Genomic DNA, 17,313 nt, shown 5'->3' with positions numbered 1-17,313 from the left:
ACTATCTTTCTTGATATTAAAGGAGCCTTCGATCATGTCTCAAAAAACAAGCTCCTTGAAGGCATGAGAGATCAAGGCCTCCCCTGCTGCCTACTAGCCTGGACAAAGTCCTTCCTAGAGGACAGAGTACTGCAGCTGTCCTTTGACGGACAGACTGAGGAGCCGCAGGAGATCTCGACAGGTACCCCTCAAGGAAGCCCAGCCTCGCCTATCCTGTTTCTGATCTACTCAAAGCCACTATTTAAGGCGATTCAGACTAATGCGAATATCTACTCCTCCTCTTATATAGACGACCTCCAGATCTCTATATCAACTACGTCAGTAAGAAGGAATATCAAGCTACTAGAAAAGGAGATTCAGAATCTATTCAGACTAGCAGGGGAGTCAGCTATCCAGTTCGATAGCTCAAAGACTGAACTAGTAAACTGGACAAGATCTAGAAAGGATCAAGCTAGAGTACTTACTCTACCTAATCAGGAAATAGTACAGTCTAAGGAGCTAGTTAGATGGCTAGGTATATACTTTGACTGCAGCCTTAAATTCAAGCACCACAGCTACATTAGGAACCAGCAGGCTAGCGCAGCCTTCCACCGCCTTAGCAGGCTAGCTAACTCAAACAAAGGCCTCTCGCCTAGAGCAGTACGACAGCTCTACCTAGCCTGCGTCACCAGCGTAGCTGACTACGGCTGCCAAATCTTCTGGAGAGAGCAGCAGACAACGCTTAACCAAAGGCAGAAGCTGCAGAATCAAGCCTGTAGGAAGATCCTAGGCTCCTTTAGAACCTCGCCTGCTATACCTAGCGAGGTAGAAGCAGCTCTCTACCCTCCTAGGATTAGGCTAAATAACGCCCTACGACAATACGCCTTTAGAGCAAGAAAGCTAGCTCCTAGCCACCCTCTTAATATCGCTATCAATAGCAATCAAGGCAAGCAGCTAGAGCGTATTACTAGATCTATCTCAACAGCTCTATCAGAAGATAGCGAGAAGATTCAGCACTACGCCTCTATGCCCTGGAGCGCTACTACGCCCTATAGGATTAATATATCTAAGAAATCAAAGGAAAGCGAAGCAGAGCACCACAAGGAACTACTAGAAGACGAGCATCTTCTTTCTATCTACTCAGACGCCTCAGCTACAAGCAAAGGCAAAGGAGTAGGAGTAGGAGTAGCCCTCTACAAAGGAGCTAGCCTTATAGCTCAAGAAAAGGCTAATATAGGATACAACCAGCTAGTCTACAACGGAGAACTAGAAGGTATTACCCTAGGCCTAGAAAAGGCTGTTGACCTAGCAGACGACTACCTTGAAGTTAGAATATATGCAGATAACCAGGCTGCAATACTCAGACTAAAGACTGCTTCTGACTACCCAGGGCAAGAGTGGCAACTCAGATGCACTATAGCAGCAGAAAAGCTACAAGAAAAAGGCATATTACCTACCATACAGTGGGTACCAGGACACCAGGGCGTTATAGGAAACGAGAGAGCAGACGCGCTAGCAAAGGAGGCGACAAAGCTAGATCCTAGCTCTAGCAGGACGAGCCTAGCTGTAATAGGCACACGAATAAAGCAGCTAGGCGAGCGAGAGTGGCTTAGCTATCTAGGACAATACGGGAGAGAAGCTATTACTCTAAATCCTACTACTTACGCCGCAAGGTACAAGTGGAAGACTAGAAAGCAGATTGCTACTCCTCCTACTAGTAGAGAAGCCTCTAGCGCCTTCTATCAGCTTAAGTTAGGTCACTGCTATCTACGAGACTTCCTATTCAAGCGAGGAAAAGTAGACTCTAAAGTTTGCCCCTGCAACTATCGAGCTACTCAAGACCCTGCACATATCCTCCTTAGCTGCACGCTATACAAGGAGGCTAGGAAGAAGATGCAAGAAACTACAAAGGACCCCCTATCGCTAGCTTTCTTACTAGATACTACAGTAGGCGTACAGGCTACTATTGCCTTTATTAAGGAAACTAGGGCTGCAACGCAGGCCTGGTATAAAGGAAACCTCGACAACTAGGACAACACCTACACTAGGTGCCTTCGCCCTACACCCAACTTACCTCTCCTCTCACCCGCAAGACCTCCTACTACCCTCCTCCACACTAGGCCACGAGCCTCACCTCGATTTAGATAGCCCCCTCCCCCACCTACACCAAATTGATAGCACTACGTAGTTACCTGTAGGCATAGCCTGCACGTCTTATATAGCCTACCAGCTGAGACAGGACGTTAATCAATAATAATAATAATAATAATAAGACTTAGAACAATTTGAATCGCAAACTTACTAAAATAAACGTTATGCTTCGCTCAAAGGCGGGAAAGAGCGCACACGCTTTTAGTATAGCTAAGAAGGAAAAGAAAGGCTTGCAAAAGAAGATCGAGGATGCAGAGGAGGAATTACAAAAGTGCTGAGAAAGAGAGGAGCAACTGAACGAGGCTATTGAGAGGGAAGTGCAACTTGAGCGCAAATGCCAGCTTTTACTTGCTAAAGTAGAAGGTCTCCGAATTTCGAATGACTTCTATAAGCGCGAGGATGTAATGTACAATGTATAGAGCCTTTGAAGATATCTTAAGCAAAAAAATACGACTCTGCTAGATCTATATAGGTGCAAGCTAGCAATGATTTGTTCCAGATACCGTTTAGTAAGTGTAATGACGAAACACTTAGCGTACATATGAATTCAATTGCTATCTAGGATTTTTTGCCTATATGATGGGGTTGCATCTTTGCCAGCGACAAACATTTTAGATAGTAAGCCATGATATAACTATAGTTGCAATAGTAGATTCAATGTAGGGCTAAGAATGCTTCTATATATCAAAGCATAATACCCCTCTGCAATCATGGTAGTCGCCCGCTTACAAAGCCAATATTAGAGCCATGCAAATGTACGCCTGCTACATAGAAAGGGTAGAATCCTAGAGATTGGAAACTATAACCCCTTGATTGCATTATGTGGTGAGGTACAAAAGGCACGGTCGTATTACAAGATAGAACTGCCCTATTAAGCATGAGCCTTTGACTGTTTTCCTGCCGGCCACAAGGGTTGTGGCTACGTTGTGACATAGCAGGAAAGGAGACGGCGCAGTTGTAGTAAAGCAGCAGGTATTCGCCATTCGATGTCCTTATCATTAAGCAGACACTTACTCCTGGTATCTTTGAGTAGTATCCTAGGGCGCTTCATGTGAGCACTTATTCTTCGATTTCTAGATTCTGATGCGTACTGTATGCAGTTTCTGCCTTGCCCTCTATGGATAGATTACACCATGCCTGTCGAATCCCTCTTTGTGACGTCGTGCTTACATCTGTCCATCCTGGATTTCCGACATTTTTTCGCACGTTATCTTTGAGGGTTTTCTAGTTCTCTAAGAACGGGGCATATTCAACTGATCTAGATAATACGAGCAAGTACTTTCTATAAGGGGGTTTGGTAGTCGTTATTGTAAGCTTCGGTATTTTGGGATTGAATTGTGAGCAAACTCAGGAAAACGTAGAGCAGGAGGATTAAATAACATGCTAGATTGTCTTATTTTCCGTCGCGTCGGCGGTTACGGTTAGGATGAGGGGAATATCACGGAAGAGCTTGGATGAGGAGTGATATTACTTGGTATGAAGTTATAGCGAACTTTTTATTACGGAATGGAGTAGTTAGGCCAATAAAAGACTGATTTATTATTAGAGAGATAATCTAGTCATATAACTATGGACTTCTGCATGGTGATACAATCTCAACGCCTCGTTGAGCGGGTACAACAACTTGATTATGTGACAGCAATCGCCAGACCTTGGTCATGCTATTCCTACAGGTTGGGCAAGCTACATAATTCTTGCTTAACTCTCCAGGAGAGCTTACCCAGTTTAGAATACAGACTCGACAATACACGTGGCCTTGATTGTTAGCCAATTAACTAATCTGAATGCATATTAACCTACCGCAAACTAAAGCTACGCGAATGGAACTTCCAGTACCTAAGCAGATAGCACATTTCAGATTGTAGAGTCGTAGCGGTCTCTGCCACCCAAAGTCCATGTGATCGGCATGCTGGCAAGGAAGAAAGGGTGGCTCACTCGGAAACTGGACGCAAAAGCCACAGATTACCTTTTCACCATTGGCAACGTAGCTTGATGTGAATAATAACAGACTTACACAACGACAATCCTTTAAAACATACACAAGACTAGCTTTTCCATTGCCTACTTCAAGTTCCTTTGAGCATATGGCGCAGTGTTCTTCCTTAGAGGTAAGATCGATGCAAAGTGCTTTTCGAGTGAAGGACATGACTGACTGGGAAGATAATATAGAATGATGCAGTTCGTCGATCTTGTCACATATGTACACAATGATTGTAAAACAGGATTATACGTAGATCTAGATGCGGATTGCGCATAGATAGCCCCAAGCATGTACGAGCCTTATAAGCTTTGTTACGATGCTTGCCAAGAAGTGAATTGAGGGAGTGTCTATTTAATAGCCATACTATCTGCACTTATCGGTCCTAGGAGCGGTTTGCTTCGGGCCGCGGCCTTACGGTATTGTCAGGCAGTTCGGTGAGCGCTTCGACGTTGGGAGCCGCCTTGGCGTGAAGGTCATAACTATATTGTATAGCGTTGTTTTCATAACTACCATGATAGTAGTGATGGACCGTGATAATTGGGCTGGTGCTGTTCTTCAAAGCTCTCTCTAGCAGGCGCTGAGTCTTGGCACATGTCTTTCTTGAACAGACTTGAACATCTTGAACGTAGTGGGCGCGGCTGGATCGGCGTTTACCGCAGAGTGAACAAAGACTTTGTCTAGTATCATGCCCCATGAGACCGGTAGATAAGCCTAATAATAGGGGCTTATTAGGGCTGGGAATATTCTAGCGCTTAGAATGCTTAGGAAATCTTGTTCTTATACCTATAATACAGCCATAAATAAACATGACCTCGATTTTGGATGAACCAACACTATATAAGCTGTTTCAGACATATGATAGAGGTTTCAAAGGCTAGAAGGCATATTAACGTCCATCCCTGCGTAACGGGACACCCTGCGTGACGGGACGCTACAGACACTCCCCAATACAACATACCCAACAATGAGCTACAAGAGCAAATATTCTCGGAATAGCAATCTTGAGCCATAAATTCAATTCTCTCTTGATAGGCTATAGAAATAAGTTCTACTTACTGTGCAATACAATAGTTTATTATAAGCTTTACGCGACAGCCTTACTTTAGTGGGCAGTAGATATATCGAAAAGCTTATGCATCTTGTTAAAAGTCTATTGACGTAACTACAGCTTATTATAGACCTATCTCATCCCGAGTACTGCGCTTAGGCTCGAGAGATTGTCGTGCGTCTATGCTAAATGCAAGACCGCCTGCTAGACCTCCTAGATACGGAGACCTCGCACACCTAGCTTAAAACGGCTGAGCTGTAATCTATTGCTGCTGATGTTGATTCGACCTGTGGCTACGCTACGTGGCGGTGCGGCGCTTTGCCAAGCGCTCTAGGATGGGAGCTGGATCTGAAAGCCCCAGCGTTTGGCTCGCGACAACGAGCACACCCAACATCGAAACCACAATCAGCTTCTAATACATCTATCGTAGAACTCCAAGATACAGCGCAATGCACGACTGTAGCTAACGCAAAAGCTTGCATGCTATAGAGATCAACCGTCGCGCCGCCCTCTAGCTACGCAGGCCCGCCGTTGATCCCTCGTCCGACCCACCACGTCCTTCTCCTTCCCAAGCACATCGGGTCCGATACAGATACCAAGTAGTAGCCGAATGTCGCTCCTAGAAGAACGCCGTCGTTGCAAGCACGTACAAGGTTGGAAAGGGTGTTGGGGATACAGCTGTCGTACGGTCATGCAGTGAACGGCTCCTTGCATGAACATTGCAATCATTCGAGGCGTGGTAAGGTGCTTTGGTTTGATCTCTGAGATAATGAGGAGTTCGGATCGTCGATACTTATGAGCGCTGGGTAAGGGTAGAGCAGAGATCTCATAGTAGCTATGGTTTGTAAGACATCACGCTATCTAAGGCTGTATGCCGTTCTGTTATCGATACTGCAATGTAATGACCCTTTGTGCCTCTTCGCAACGCCATCCAGTGCGGATGTTGATGGCAACCCTATGGCCAGTGCGGATCGGCTACCTGCTAACGGTGGAAAATGATATCCGCTAGTAGTACTTGCTATGGCTACGTATCACACGAGTGTGACGAAGATGAAAGTCTCTGTAGTTTTTTGTCATTACTTGAAGTCCTAGCTACAATGCTTCGCCGAGAATGGCAAGAATTGAGACAAGTTCTTCTAACTAAAACCATTCCGCCGTCGCGTACATTACGTTTTCAGCGTAATACTGAGATTTTTACATATTTCTGGGTTGGCCAGGCTGTTCCGTGGGGAAGGATGCTTCACATGAAACGATATACTCTCTCTATAACTTATATATTCCACTATGGTATATTTTTAAGAGATTGCTTCCCTGGTTTTCCCTTCGCCGAAACCACTGCACACGTTAGCCGCGATCCTATTGTGGGAGCTGCTGCCCGTGTTGGGTATAAACGTCCAGGCCGTAGTAGTTTGTCCCTTGATGGAAGTTTGTCATGAAATGATTCCCATAGAACAACGGTAACTGTGCCTGGCCAAGCAGATAGTCTCTAGATGCCGCATATGGCATGTCGGACGGCCCGCCTCTAGACTGATCTAGCTTTCGTTGCAGAATCCGCATCTATTGGATCTGAGAGTTACGACCCGTCTCAATTGATCCAAGGTCCCCCAGAACATCCTCTTCTAGGAAAGCGAGGTCCTCGTTAGAACCCACTGAGGATGAGACATGAGCGTCGTCAAACGCCTGCCTGTCGCAATCCATTTTAGTAGACGATGACGTCATCGACTGTGTATTGCATGACTTAGTGTGTACGGATGGCGATGGTGGAGGCTTGTCGTTGTCAAACTCTTTAAGTACATCATCAATTCTCTTTTTATGCTCGTCGTCGAGGACGCCACGGATATCCTCGAGCAGTGTGGAGAGAACTTCACTCTTGTAAGTGGCCCTGTTCAAATCAGAAGCGCACTTAAGAGATACTCAAATCAACTCACTCTCTTAGCCGGTCCCGGCGTGACAGATAATAGATGCAATCCTCGTCATACTTCGTGCAATTGATGCAGCGCGGTCTGGTGCCAGAGCATCTCATTTCTGCACATGTTAGCTCGCACAATATGTCCACGCGAAGCAACTAGTAGGCGCGATCACAAGGACGGGATTCGATATTATTCCTACTGCGCTTCCTGCATCTGTTGCACTACACGTTTGATCAGCGTCGTGATGCTGATCCGTGCAAGTACGGTACTTACTGCCTTATCCACTTTCTCGGAGCGAACACGGGGAGGCCTCGGAAGAACAGTCTGCCGGTCAGGCCGCTTGAGCCGAGGGATGGCTACTTTGGCGCCAAGGCTGCTGCTGCTCTCCATTGATGACAAGCACCTTTAGAGGTGGCTTGAGTCGGCGGGGTGGAGCTCGCGTAATCTTTCAATAGAAGAAGGTACCAAGGCGCAAATGGAAGTTGGTACGTGAGAGATGGGGCTGTGACGATGATATTATGCAGTCTATAGTTATAGCTAGCAGACTGGAGAGTGCAGCGCTCACAGCTTCTTATTACGAGTTCTTACGAAAGGATGACGTAGCGAATGATAGTGAAAGTGGCAAAGCTTTATCTAGCCAAATACACATACAACCAATAATCTTGCAACGTCTGCCACGCTGGGTGTGTATGTTGCCGCAAGCCAGACGCTGGAGGGACTTTAAACCTAGCACTGCTCCCCATCTAAGCTGATTTTCGGGTGTCCTGGCCCGCTTGGCAAAAGCGCCACACAGCCGCACAGCCATAGTTCTAGCGTCGGCAGCGATAGATTGCAGCTAGGCTACTTTAAGCTAGGTGTGCGGGGCCTCTTCATCTAGCACGTCTAGCAGGCGGACTAAAAATTAGCACAGAAGCACGACATCCTCTCAAGCTCGAGTGTAGTACTTGGGACAGAATAACAATAAAATAGGCTATATGTTAATGGACTTTCCTCAAGATGCATAAGCTTTCGAAGCACCTACTGCTAGCCAAAGCGAGGTGGTCGCGTGACGCTCGTACTAAATTGTTGTATTATACGGTAAGTAGAACTTATCTCTAAAAGATACTAGGAGAGAATAGACTATGTAGCTTAAGGCTAATATTCTGAGAAAATTTGCTCTTATAGATCATTGTTGGGTATGCTGTGTTGGGGAGCGTCTGTAGCGTCCCGTCACGCAGGGTGTCCCGCTACGCAGGGATGGGCATTAGCGATACAACATGGCAAGCGAAACCTATTCCAACACTTCACTCGACGGTGTAGCGATTATCACATGTAGCGAAGAGACCAGCGCGGTCACCTGCATGCTGTTATAAAAGATCAACAATAGAGATAAATTCTTCATCTAAACAGACAATTCATTCCTCCTGCTTAAAGCTAGTTTATACATGCTCAAATAGCGGAGTCTTAAACATTCTTCAACTAGATTGAAGTGCGAGAGCTCTGACCCTTTCTTGATTGTCTAAGCCACATAATCCACCATCGTCTCCAAGCTCTACATAGCGGATTTGGCTATTATCTAGAAGTGGATTGGCTACTATTAGTAGATTAATGCCTTTATACCATTGAGGGTAGCGAATCCACACATTTTGCGGAATATAACATCAAGACCAGGCTGTATACTGTAAATCTAGTGTTTCTAAATTTTCCTAAAGGTTAGCAATATACATAGGATACCCAGATAGAACTTTCGTCAGGGATCGTGCTAATATCAACCGAACAGGCGAGCATAACATATAAAACTCTCGATTACCAGATACATTCAACCAGGTCCTAGTAAGTCAGTAGCGCACTATAAAGCAAAATTCCAACTTACCATGCGAAGATTACCGTATCTGCCCCTAGAAGAGAAGCAGGAATATCAAAAGAGTAGCTTTAATCAGTATCATAGGAATTTGTCAGTTTCCCTTCTTGACCCTTACGTACACGCACGCAGTTTCCTTCCCAACTTTACACAACAATCCAGGTTTCCCCATTATCGTAGGAAAACGATGCCTAGCAGGAGCCTCCTGAATAAGCTGCGCCTAGATCGTGCATACTAGCACCGGTCGTGTTCGTGGAGTCATAAATCCTACGGCCATACTATAAGCCAATTACTCGATTTATTCGAGTATAAGCTAATATACTAAAACGTTACCATACTTCCAGTATACCAAGTTATGTGAGCTTTATGATGAGTCACATCTCTATAATAGCCCTTGCAAGGAAAAGGCTGCTAACCCCAGCCAGGGCCATGGTAGTTTAGATCACCATTCAATAGCATAATCAGCTTTGCCACCTATAGATCCCAGTAAAAGGGTGCAGGCTCGCCCACAAAGACATATGAACGAACCATCAAGATTAGCACAAAAGCCCAGGCAGATTTAGCTTACATGCTAAGAGTCTAAAGTGTCCAAAAGAAAATTTTCAGGTTGTATTATTTCTAATGTCAGGCAATGTCTCCTATTTTATACCATGCGTTCAGTCATGCACGTAGCACTTAGCGCAAGTTCAAAGGCCGCATTTAAAATTCAGTAGCATAAGTGACTTTAAAGGGGCAGGTAATGGATACTTCATCTATATCATATTCTAGCAAAAGACTTCTCAAGATCACAGTAGCACGCTTCTTACAATCAATCACCCTTCTTTTAGTCTTTCTTCTAAAGATAGGACACGCTAGCTCTAAACCGCTTTCCAAAAAAGATGAACCTACTAGTCATATACCACTCCGCATTCAGCTCCCAGTGACAGGTCATAAGAAGACCAAGGAATCCATATGGAAATTAGTAAATAATAGAGAATTTCAGGCTGAAGTAGTAGAAAGATCCTTTCAAGTTTTTTTACATGAAGATCTTCCTAATTACTAGAAATTACAATTCGATCTCTTAACTATATTAAAGTTCGTCTTCGACCGCATTAAACCAAGAGGTGTCACTATAATATTTCCAAATAGGCCATTACGTTACCCAACTAGAGATACCGAAGCTCTTTTAAAACTAGCGAGGATTAAGACTCTCCATCAAGGGATCCAAATATAGACCAAGTACTTAGCTCAATCCGGCAGTTTATATCTTAAGAGTTCCAACTAGCAGAGTGCTTTTCAGAAAACGCGCGAAGGCTATCGCTTCAATCTAACACAGATTAAAGACAAGGTATTCTTTCAAGACAACAACACGCACTCAAAAGAGCTTCATACAGGCAAGAATAGAAGAAGCGCTACAGAAGAGATAACTAAGACCATTAAAGACGCTTATAGCGATTACACTCTAGTAGAAGAATCGTCTCATAAGGCTTTAAAGGAAAGGATAAGTCAGAAAGCGAGAGACCTTCTTCCACAGTATATAGAACCTATTCCCCTTAATTTTGCAGTACACAACTACGAAAGCCTAATAAAGACATCTTACGATGCTGGCACGGGTATTGGTTTAACTAATGTTGCACTCCAGGCATTCACAGATACCAAAGAATCCTCAAGAGGTGGACTTGGCTCTAAGATCGACATTATCGTCGTAAAGGGCACAGTACCACGGGCTTATGTAGGTCTTCTCAAACACACACACCAACTTCGAGTTTTCTAGAATAGGTGTAATTTTAGCTCAATATATACAAATCCATCCCAAGAAATCGATTGCAACTAGTGCCAAGTCGTGCAGCCCACGCGCTATAGAGCTAGAAGCTGGTAAAGTAGCTAATTTGAACACGTCTCACTCACGAAAACAAGAACACACAGACCACCCCGCAGCTTACTAAGAGAAAAAGCTTAGTAATAAAATGCCGCCTGATAGTGATACTATTATAGTAAATACGCAGGAAAACGGGCAAGAGAGCCAAGGACCAGAGGCTCAAATTAATAGAGAAATGGACGTAGAGTCCCCACCAGCCACCCCCACCCAAAACCAACAAACACCAAGCGTGTTTGAAATACCAATACTACCACTAAACAAGCGATACGCCAACTTCTCGCCAGAGACTACCTACAGAGGCAGAAACCCATACCAAAACACCTCCAGCCCAAAACCAATTGCCAAGAACGCTGAACAGGCAATCTATTGGGCTAGAGACCTAATTCTCCAGGCCTCTACAATGGAAGAATCTCATATAGCCCAAAACAAGCTACTAGAGCTACTAGACGTCTTTAGGGACTATACCGAAACAGGCAGAGTAGCCAACCAAATCACAGAAAAGCTATCTGCCAAACTAGCTTACCACTCAGCCACGCTCGCAAACGCCTCACAGCAAGCAACAAAGACGCTTAAACAAGCGACGATCGCAGCCTCAAACAAGGCACAACCAATAGCTGCGCAACCTACCCAAAAACCAGCCCAAAGCTCATACGCAGCTATTGCAGCAAACAACTCAAACCAGGCCTGGACGACAGTACAGCCAAGGAAGAAGCAAGCACAACAGGCTAAAAAACCAGCATCTTACTACCAGACGCTGGTTACACTAGAAGACGGCCAAATAATTAGCCCTCTACTAGTTAGAAACAAGATCAACCAAGCCTTCCAAAAGGCAGGCATCGCTGGCCCAGTTATCCAGCAAGTTTCAACAAGCAGAAGAAATAACCTTATCCTAACAACCACAGAAGGATACTCAGGAGAATTTCTTCTAAAGCAAGTTAATACATGGCAAAGCCAGCTCCCAATTAAGAAAGCCCAGCCGCTAGAGTCCTGGACTAAGCTTATTGTACATGGAGTACCAACAACCTTTGACGGAGCTGAAAACCTTCAGCTACTCCATACAGAAATCCCAACGTATAATAAGAACCAAACACCACACCAACTTCGAGTTTTCTAGAATAGGTGTAATATTAGCTAAATATATACAAATCTCTTATAAAAAATCGTTTGCAACTACTTCTAAAGCGTGCATCTAGCGCGCTGTCGCGCAGTAGAGGAAAGTACTCGTCTCCCTACAGCTATCTTACAAACCTCAAGAAAAATTTTCAGCGCACAGACCATCTAGATTAATGCCAACTCAGAGAGATCAGGTAGAACTCGAAGGTAGCGATCTAGAAGCTCGAGTCCAGCAGGACATAGAGCGAAGCTCTAGTATAGAGCAGAATAAGAAGAAAAGATCAGCCTCTACTACTAGCCTAGAAGAGGCTAGTAGAAGATCAAAGATGAGCGCTACTAGCTACACTCAGGAGATCGACGAGATGGACACAATCGTAGTAGAAGTACAAAGAACCCAAGGGACTCAGGAATCCTCGCGCCCTAGGGATAGCACACCCCCCTCTACAGTAGATGACCTACCTGCCGAGCCTAATAGACCCACACACACCCGCACTAGAAGCAACTTCTCGCCTTTTATTGGCTCAACACTAAGGAATCCTTTCGCTAGCCAAAACAAAACACCTAGGGCTACGACAGTAGAAGAGGCCCTCGAGATAGCTAGAAACCTAGTAGTCCAAGCAGCTAGTCTAGCTGAAAGCAACCCCTCACAGCAGACTAGCCTGCTCGACCTAGTAGAAGTCTTTAGAGACTACACTGAGACAGGCCGAGTTAATAAGAAGAACGCAGCAATTCTAGGAGATCAGATCTCCTCGCTTTCAAACGTCTCTAAGGAGCTAAGAGACAAGGTTCGCCGCCTCGACAAACCTACCCCTGCACAACCAAACCAGCAGGGTAATAGACAGACAGCTGCTCCTACGCAGCCTATATCGTACGCCGCAGCTGCAACAGCAAATAAGGAGCAACAGTGGACTACTGTGCAGAAGAAGGCACCTCAAAAGGCTAAGCCTAGCCTAAAGGAGAGGCAGCTAGTCCTAGTCAACCAAGGAGGCCCTGCTGCCTTTGACGCCCTCAGGCTAAGAAATGCCTTCAACCAAGCCTTCACCTTAAAAGGAGGGGTGCAATCGCCTGTAGTCGCCTCAGTCACGCTATCCTCAAAAGGGAATAAGGTAGTCACTACTACACCTGCCTTTACAGCCAACTACCTGCTAGAAAACCAGAGTATCTGGAAGGATCTAGTAGCCTTCAAGGTAGCTCAGCCCATTACCTCGTGGTTCAAAGTAGTCGTCCATAGACTACCTACTAACCACGGCCTAGAGGTAATCAAGGAGGAGATTGAGACCTTTAACAAAGGCCTCAAAGTAGTAGGCACCCCTTTCTGGCTCACTCCTGAGGCTAAGAGAGGACAGCAGAGCTATGGCTCCGCCTGCGTCGCCTTCGCAACTGAAGAGGAGGCTCTAAAGGCTATTAGAGGAAAGCTCTATATTCTCGGAGAGAGCCTGAGAGCAGAGAAGCTACGAGTTATTAACAACTTAAAGCAGTGCTCTAAATGCCAAGGTTTTGGCCACCTTGAGACTAGATGTAGTAGAGTAGCCTGTCAGATTTGCAGTGAGGCTCACCACACTAGCCTACATAAATGCAACTCCTGCCCTATAAAAGGCAAAGCCTGCGTACACACTATCTTTAAGTGCGTTAACTGCAGTAAGCCTCACGCGGCAAATAGCTCTAGCTGCGATATTCTTATAGCTAGGACTACTAGGACAGGCCCTACTAACTAGGATGTTAAAGATCCTACAAATAAATGTTAATAGAAGTAGTTCTGCTACTGAGAGCGCGCTAGACCTAGCTATTAAAGTAGACGCCAAAATCGTCGCAGTACAGGAGCCCTGGCTACTCAAGAGATCCTCCTACTCAAGCACTAGATCTATCGCTCACCAGAACTTTACTCAGATACTACCTACCCTAGAGGACTCCTCCTTAAGGCCTAGAGTACTCTTCTATATTAGGAAAGATCTAGAAGTAGAGGTTATTCCTTTTATTAGCAACGATAACGACTTTCTAGCTATTAAAGTACTAGCCTCTACTTCTAACTTCTATATATATAACATTTATAACGAGAAAAGCCTTCTAGAAGGCCAAAATAAGACGACAATCCAGAGGCGCCTCCTACAGGAGACTCTACAACCTCAGTCAATCATCCTAGGAGACTTCAACACCCACCATCCTAGGTGGAGCCTAGAGGAGCGCAGCCCTAGTACACTAGCGGAGGAGCTAGTAGATTGGATAGACGCGCAAAATCTCACTCTACTAAATACTCTAGGGGTAGGCACCTTCTTTAGGTCTCATATGCGGAAAGAGAGCGTACTAGATCTTACTTTTGCAACCAATAATATAGCTGCTAGTATCCAGGACTGGCAGACTATACCTAAAGTAGGATCTGATCACCACGCAATACTATTTAGTACCTATACTACTAGCCAGCTACCTAGTCAGCTGCCTAGCCAGCTGCCTAGCCAGCCAAAACAGTATAATACTAAACGAACGGACTGGACGATTTTCAAGGAGACGCTAGGACAGGAGATCAAAGCCCTAGATCTAGAAAAGCGACTGTCGACACTACCTCCTTATTCAAACTACACCTCAAGAAAGCTTATTCTAGGACAAAATATCGCGCTAGAAACTAAGCTAGATAAGCTAGGAGAAGATCTTACGAAGGCTATACAGAGCGCACTAGAAAAGTCAACTCCACTAGTCAACCTAAAGCCAAAGACAAAGCCCTGGTGGACTAGCGAGCTAGATAGCCGTAGGAGAGAACTAAGTAGAGCCTATAGAGCCTACAAGAAGGAGGTAGAAAAGGAAAATAATAGCTCTCTCTACCAGTGGAAAAGAGAGTATCTACGTACGAAAAATGGATACTTAAAAGCTATTCAACGAGCTAAGCAAAGCCACTGGGAGGCCTTCCTTCGAAAAGACTCACCAAAAGAGATCTTTAAAGCACTAGCATACACTAAAGATAACCTTAGTACTCAAATACCTACTATTAAAGGTAGGGAGACGTTTACTGAGAAATGCAAGGCTTTTAGAGAGGATCTCTTTCCTCAGCCTCCTACGACAGCCACCCCCTCCTTCCACACCTACAGGGGAGACAGCAAGTGGACCTGGCCTACTCTAACAAAGGACGAACTCTCCTTTGCCTGCTGCAAGGTGAAGGCTACCTCACCAGGGCCTGATCTGATCAGCCAGGAGGTGATCCAAAAGGCCTACCTAGCGCAGTCAGAAGCCCTATTTAGGATATACTCCACCTTCTTCAATCTAGGCTACCACCCAAGGTGCTGGAGAAAAGCAAAGGGAGTTATCCTAAAGAAGCCAAGCAAGCCTAACTACTCGATCCCTAAGGCCTATAGAGTTATCTCACTCCTAAACTGCCTAGGCAAAGTACTAGAAAGACTAGTAGCTAGAAGACTAGGCGCACTAGCGGAAACAACAGATCTACTCCACCCCTCTCAACTAGGAGGAAGACTGAAGAAATCCGCTATCGACGCTGCGCTACTCTTCTATAACAATATACAGCAGCAGAAAAGAAAGCAGAAGATTACTACTACTATCTTTCTTGATATTAAAGGAGCCTTCGATCATGTCTCAAAAAACAAGCTCCTTGAAGGCATGAGAGATCAAGGCCTCCCCTGCTGCCTACTAGCCTGGACAAAGTCCTTCCTAGAGGACAGAGTACTGCAGCTGTCCTTTGACGGACAGACTGAGGAGCCGCAGGAGATCTCGACAGGTACCCCTCAAGGAAGCCCAGCCTCGCCTATCCTGTTTCTGATCTACTCAAAGCCACTATTTAAGGCGATTCAGACTAATGCGAATATCTACTCCTCCTCTTATATAGACGACCTCCAGATCTCTATATCAACTACGTCAGTAAGAAGGAATATCAAGCTACTAGAAAAGGAGATTCAGAATCTATTCAGACTAGCAGGGGAGTCAGCTATCCAGTTCGATAGCTCAAAGACTGAACTAGTAAACTGGACAAGATCTAGAAAGGATCAAGCTAGAGTACTTACTCTACCTAATCAGGAAATAGTACAGTCTAAGGAGCTAGTTAGATGGCTAGGTATATACTTTGACTGCAGCCTTAAATTCAAGCACCACAGCTACATTAGGAACCAGCAGGCTAGCGCAGCCTTCCACCGCCTTAGCAGGCTAGCTAACTCAAACAAAGGCCTCTCGCCTAGAGCAGTACGACAGCTCTACCTAGCCTGCGTCACCAGCGTAGCTGACTACGGCTGCCAAATCTTCTGGAGAGAGCAGCAGACAACGCTTAACCAAAGGCAGAAGCTGCAGAATCAAGCCTGTAGGAAGATCCTAGGCTCCTTTAGAACCTCGCCTGCTATACCTAGCGAGGTAGAAGCAGCTCTCTACCCTCCTAGGATTAGGCTAAATAACGCCCTACGACAATACGCCTTTAGAGCAAGAAAGCTAGCTCCTAGCCACCCTCTTAATATCGCTATCAATAGCAATCAAGGCAAGCAGCTAGAGCGTATTACTAGATCTATCTCAACAGCTCTATCAGAAGATAGCGAGAAGATTCAGCACTACGCCTCTATGCCCTGGAGCGCTACTACGCCCTATAGGATTAATATATCTAAGAAATCAAAGGAAAGCGAAGCAGAGCACCACAAGGAACTACTAGAAGACGAGCATCTTCTTTCTATCTACTCAGACGCCTCAGCTACAAGCAAAGGCAAAGGAGTAGGAGTAGGAGTAGCCCTCTACAAAGGAGCTAGCCTTATAGCTCAAGAAAAGGCTAATATAGGATACAACCAGCTAGTCTACAACGGAGAACTAGAAGGTATTACCCTAGGCCTAGAAAAGGCTGTTGACCTAGCAGACGACTACCTTGAAGTTAGAATATATGCAGATAACCAGGCTGCAATACTCAGACTAAAGACTGCTTCTGACTACCCAGGGCAAGAGTGGCAACTCAGATGCACTATAGCAGCAGAAAAGCTACAAGAAAAAGGCATATTACCTACCATACAGTGGGTACCAGGACACCAGGGCGTTATAGGAAACGAGAGAGCAGACGCGCTAGCAAAGGAGGCGACAAAGCTAGATCCTAGCTCTAGCAGGACGAGCCTAGCTGTAATAGGCACACGAATAAAGCAGCTAGGCGAGCGAGAGTGGCTTAGCTATCTAGGACAATACGGGAGAAAAGCTATTACTCTAAATCCTACTACTTACGCCGCAAGGTACAAGTGGAAGACTAGAAAGCAGATTGCTACTCCTCCTACTAGTAGAGAAGCCTCTAGCGCCTTCTATCAGCTTAAGTTAGGTCACTGCTATCTACGAGACTTCCTATTCAAGCGAGGAAAAGTAGACTCTAAAGTTTGCCCCTGCAACTATCGAGCTACTCAAGACCCTGCACATATCCTCCTTAGCTGCACGCTATACAAGGAGGCTAGGAAGAAGATGCAAGAAACTACAAAGGACCCC

The 17,313-nt window shown here is 45.3% G+C and overlaps 3 protein-coding genes across 3 annotated transcripts; all 3 read right to left on the bottom strand.

The window, feature by feature from the left end:
* Positions 1-2,838: 2,838 nt before the first annotated feature.
* PSV08DRAFT_192085 (uncharacterized protein) lies at positions 2,839-3,348 on the bottom strand (the record flags this gene model as incomplete). Its single annotated transcript, XM_066091987.1, has 2 exons — positions 2,839-3,167; positions 3,222-3,348. Coding segments are annotated over 2 exons (456 nt in total), but the record flags the coding sequence as incomplete, so codon positions are not given.
* Positions 3,349-3,697: 349 nt separating this feature from the next.
* Positions 3,698-4,276, bottom strand: PSV08DRAFT_192061 (uncharacterized protein; the record flags this gene model as incomplete). Its single annotated transcript, XM_066091985.1, has 3 exons — positions 3,698-3,885; positions 3,931-4,096; positions 4,145-4,276. The coding sequence occupies 3 exons, from the start codon at positions 4,274-4,276 to the stop codon at positions 3,698-3,700; spliced, it is 486 nt and encodes a 161-aa protein (XP_065947896.1).
* Positions 4,277-6,716: 2,440 nt separating this feature from the next.
* On the bottom strand, positions 6,717-7,567 carry PSV08DRAFT_233602 (uncharacterized protein; the record flags this gene model as incomplete). Its single annotated transcript, XM_066092275.1, has 3 exons — positions 7,343-7,567; positions 7,088-7,224; positions 6,717-7,041 (listed from the first exon to the last, which is right to left on the bottom strand). Exons 1-3 carry the CDS (start codon positions 7,457-7,459, stop codon positions 6,717-6,719), a joined length of 579 nt encoding a protein of 192 aa, XP_065947895.1. The 5' UTR covers positions 7,460-7,567.
* Positions 7,568-17,313: the final 9,746 nt, after the last annotated feature.

The sequence above is a fragment of the Bipolaris maydis genome, assembly GCF_028858645.1.
Source record: "Bipolaris maydis strain C4 unplaced genomic scaffold PSV08scaffold_21, whole genome shotgun sequence".
Taxonomy (NCBI): domain Eukaryota; kingdom Fungi; phylum Ascomycota; class Dothideomycetes; order Pleosporales; family Pleosporaceae; genus Bipolaris; species Bipolaris maydis.
The sequence above is the reverse complement of the archived record's forward strand: the minus strand, read 5'-3'. Positions and strand labels throughout refer to the sequence as shown.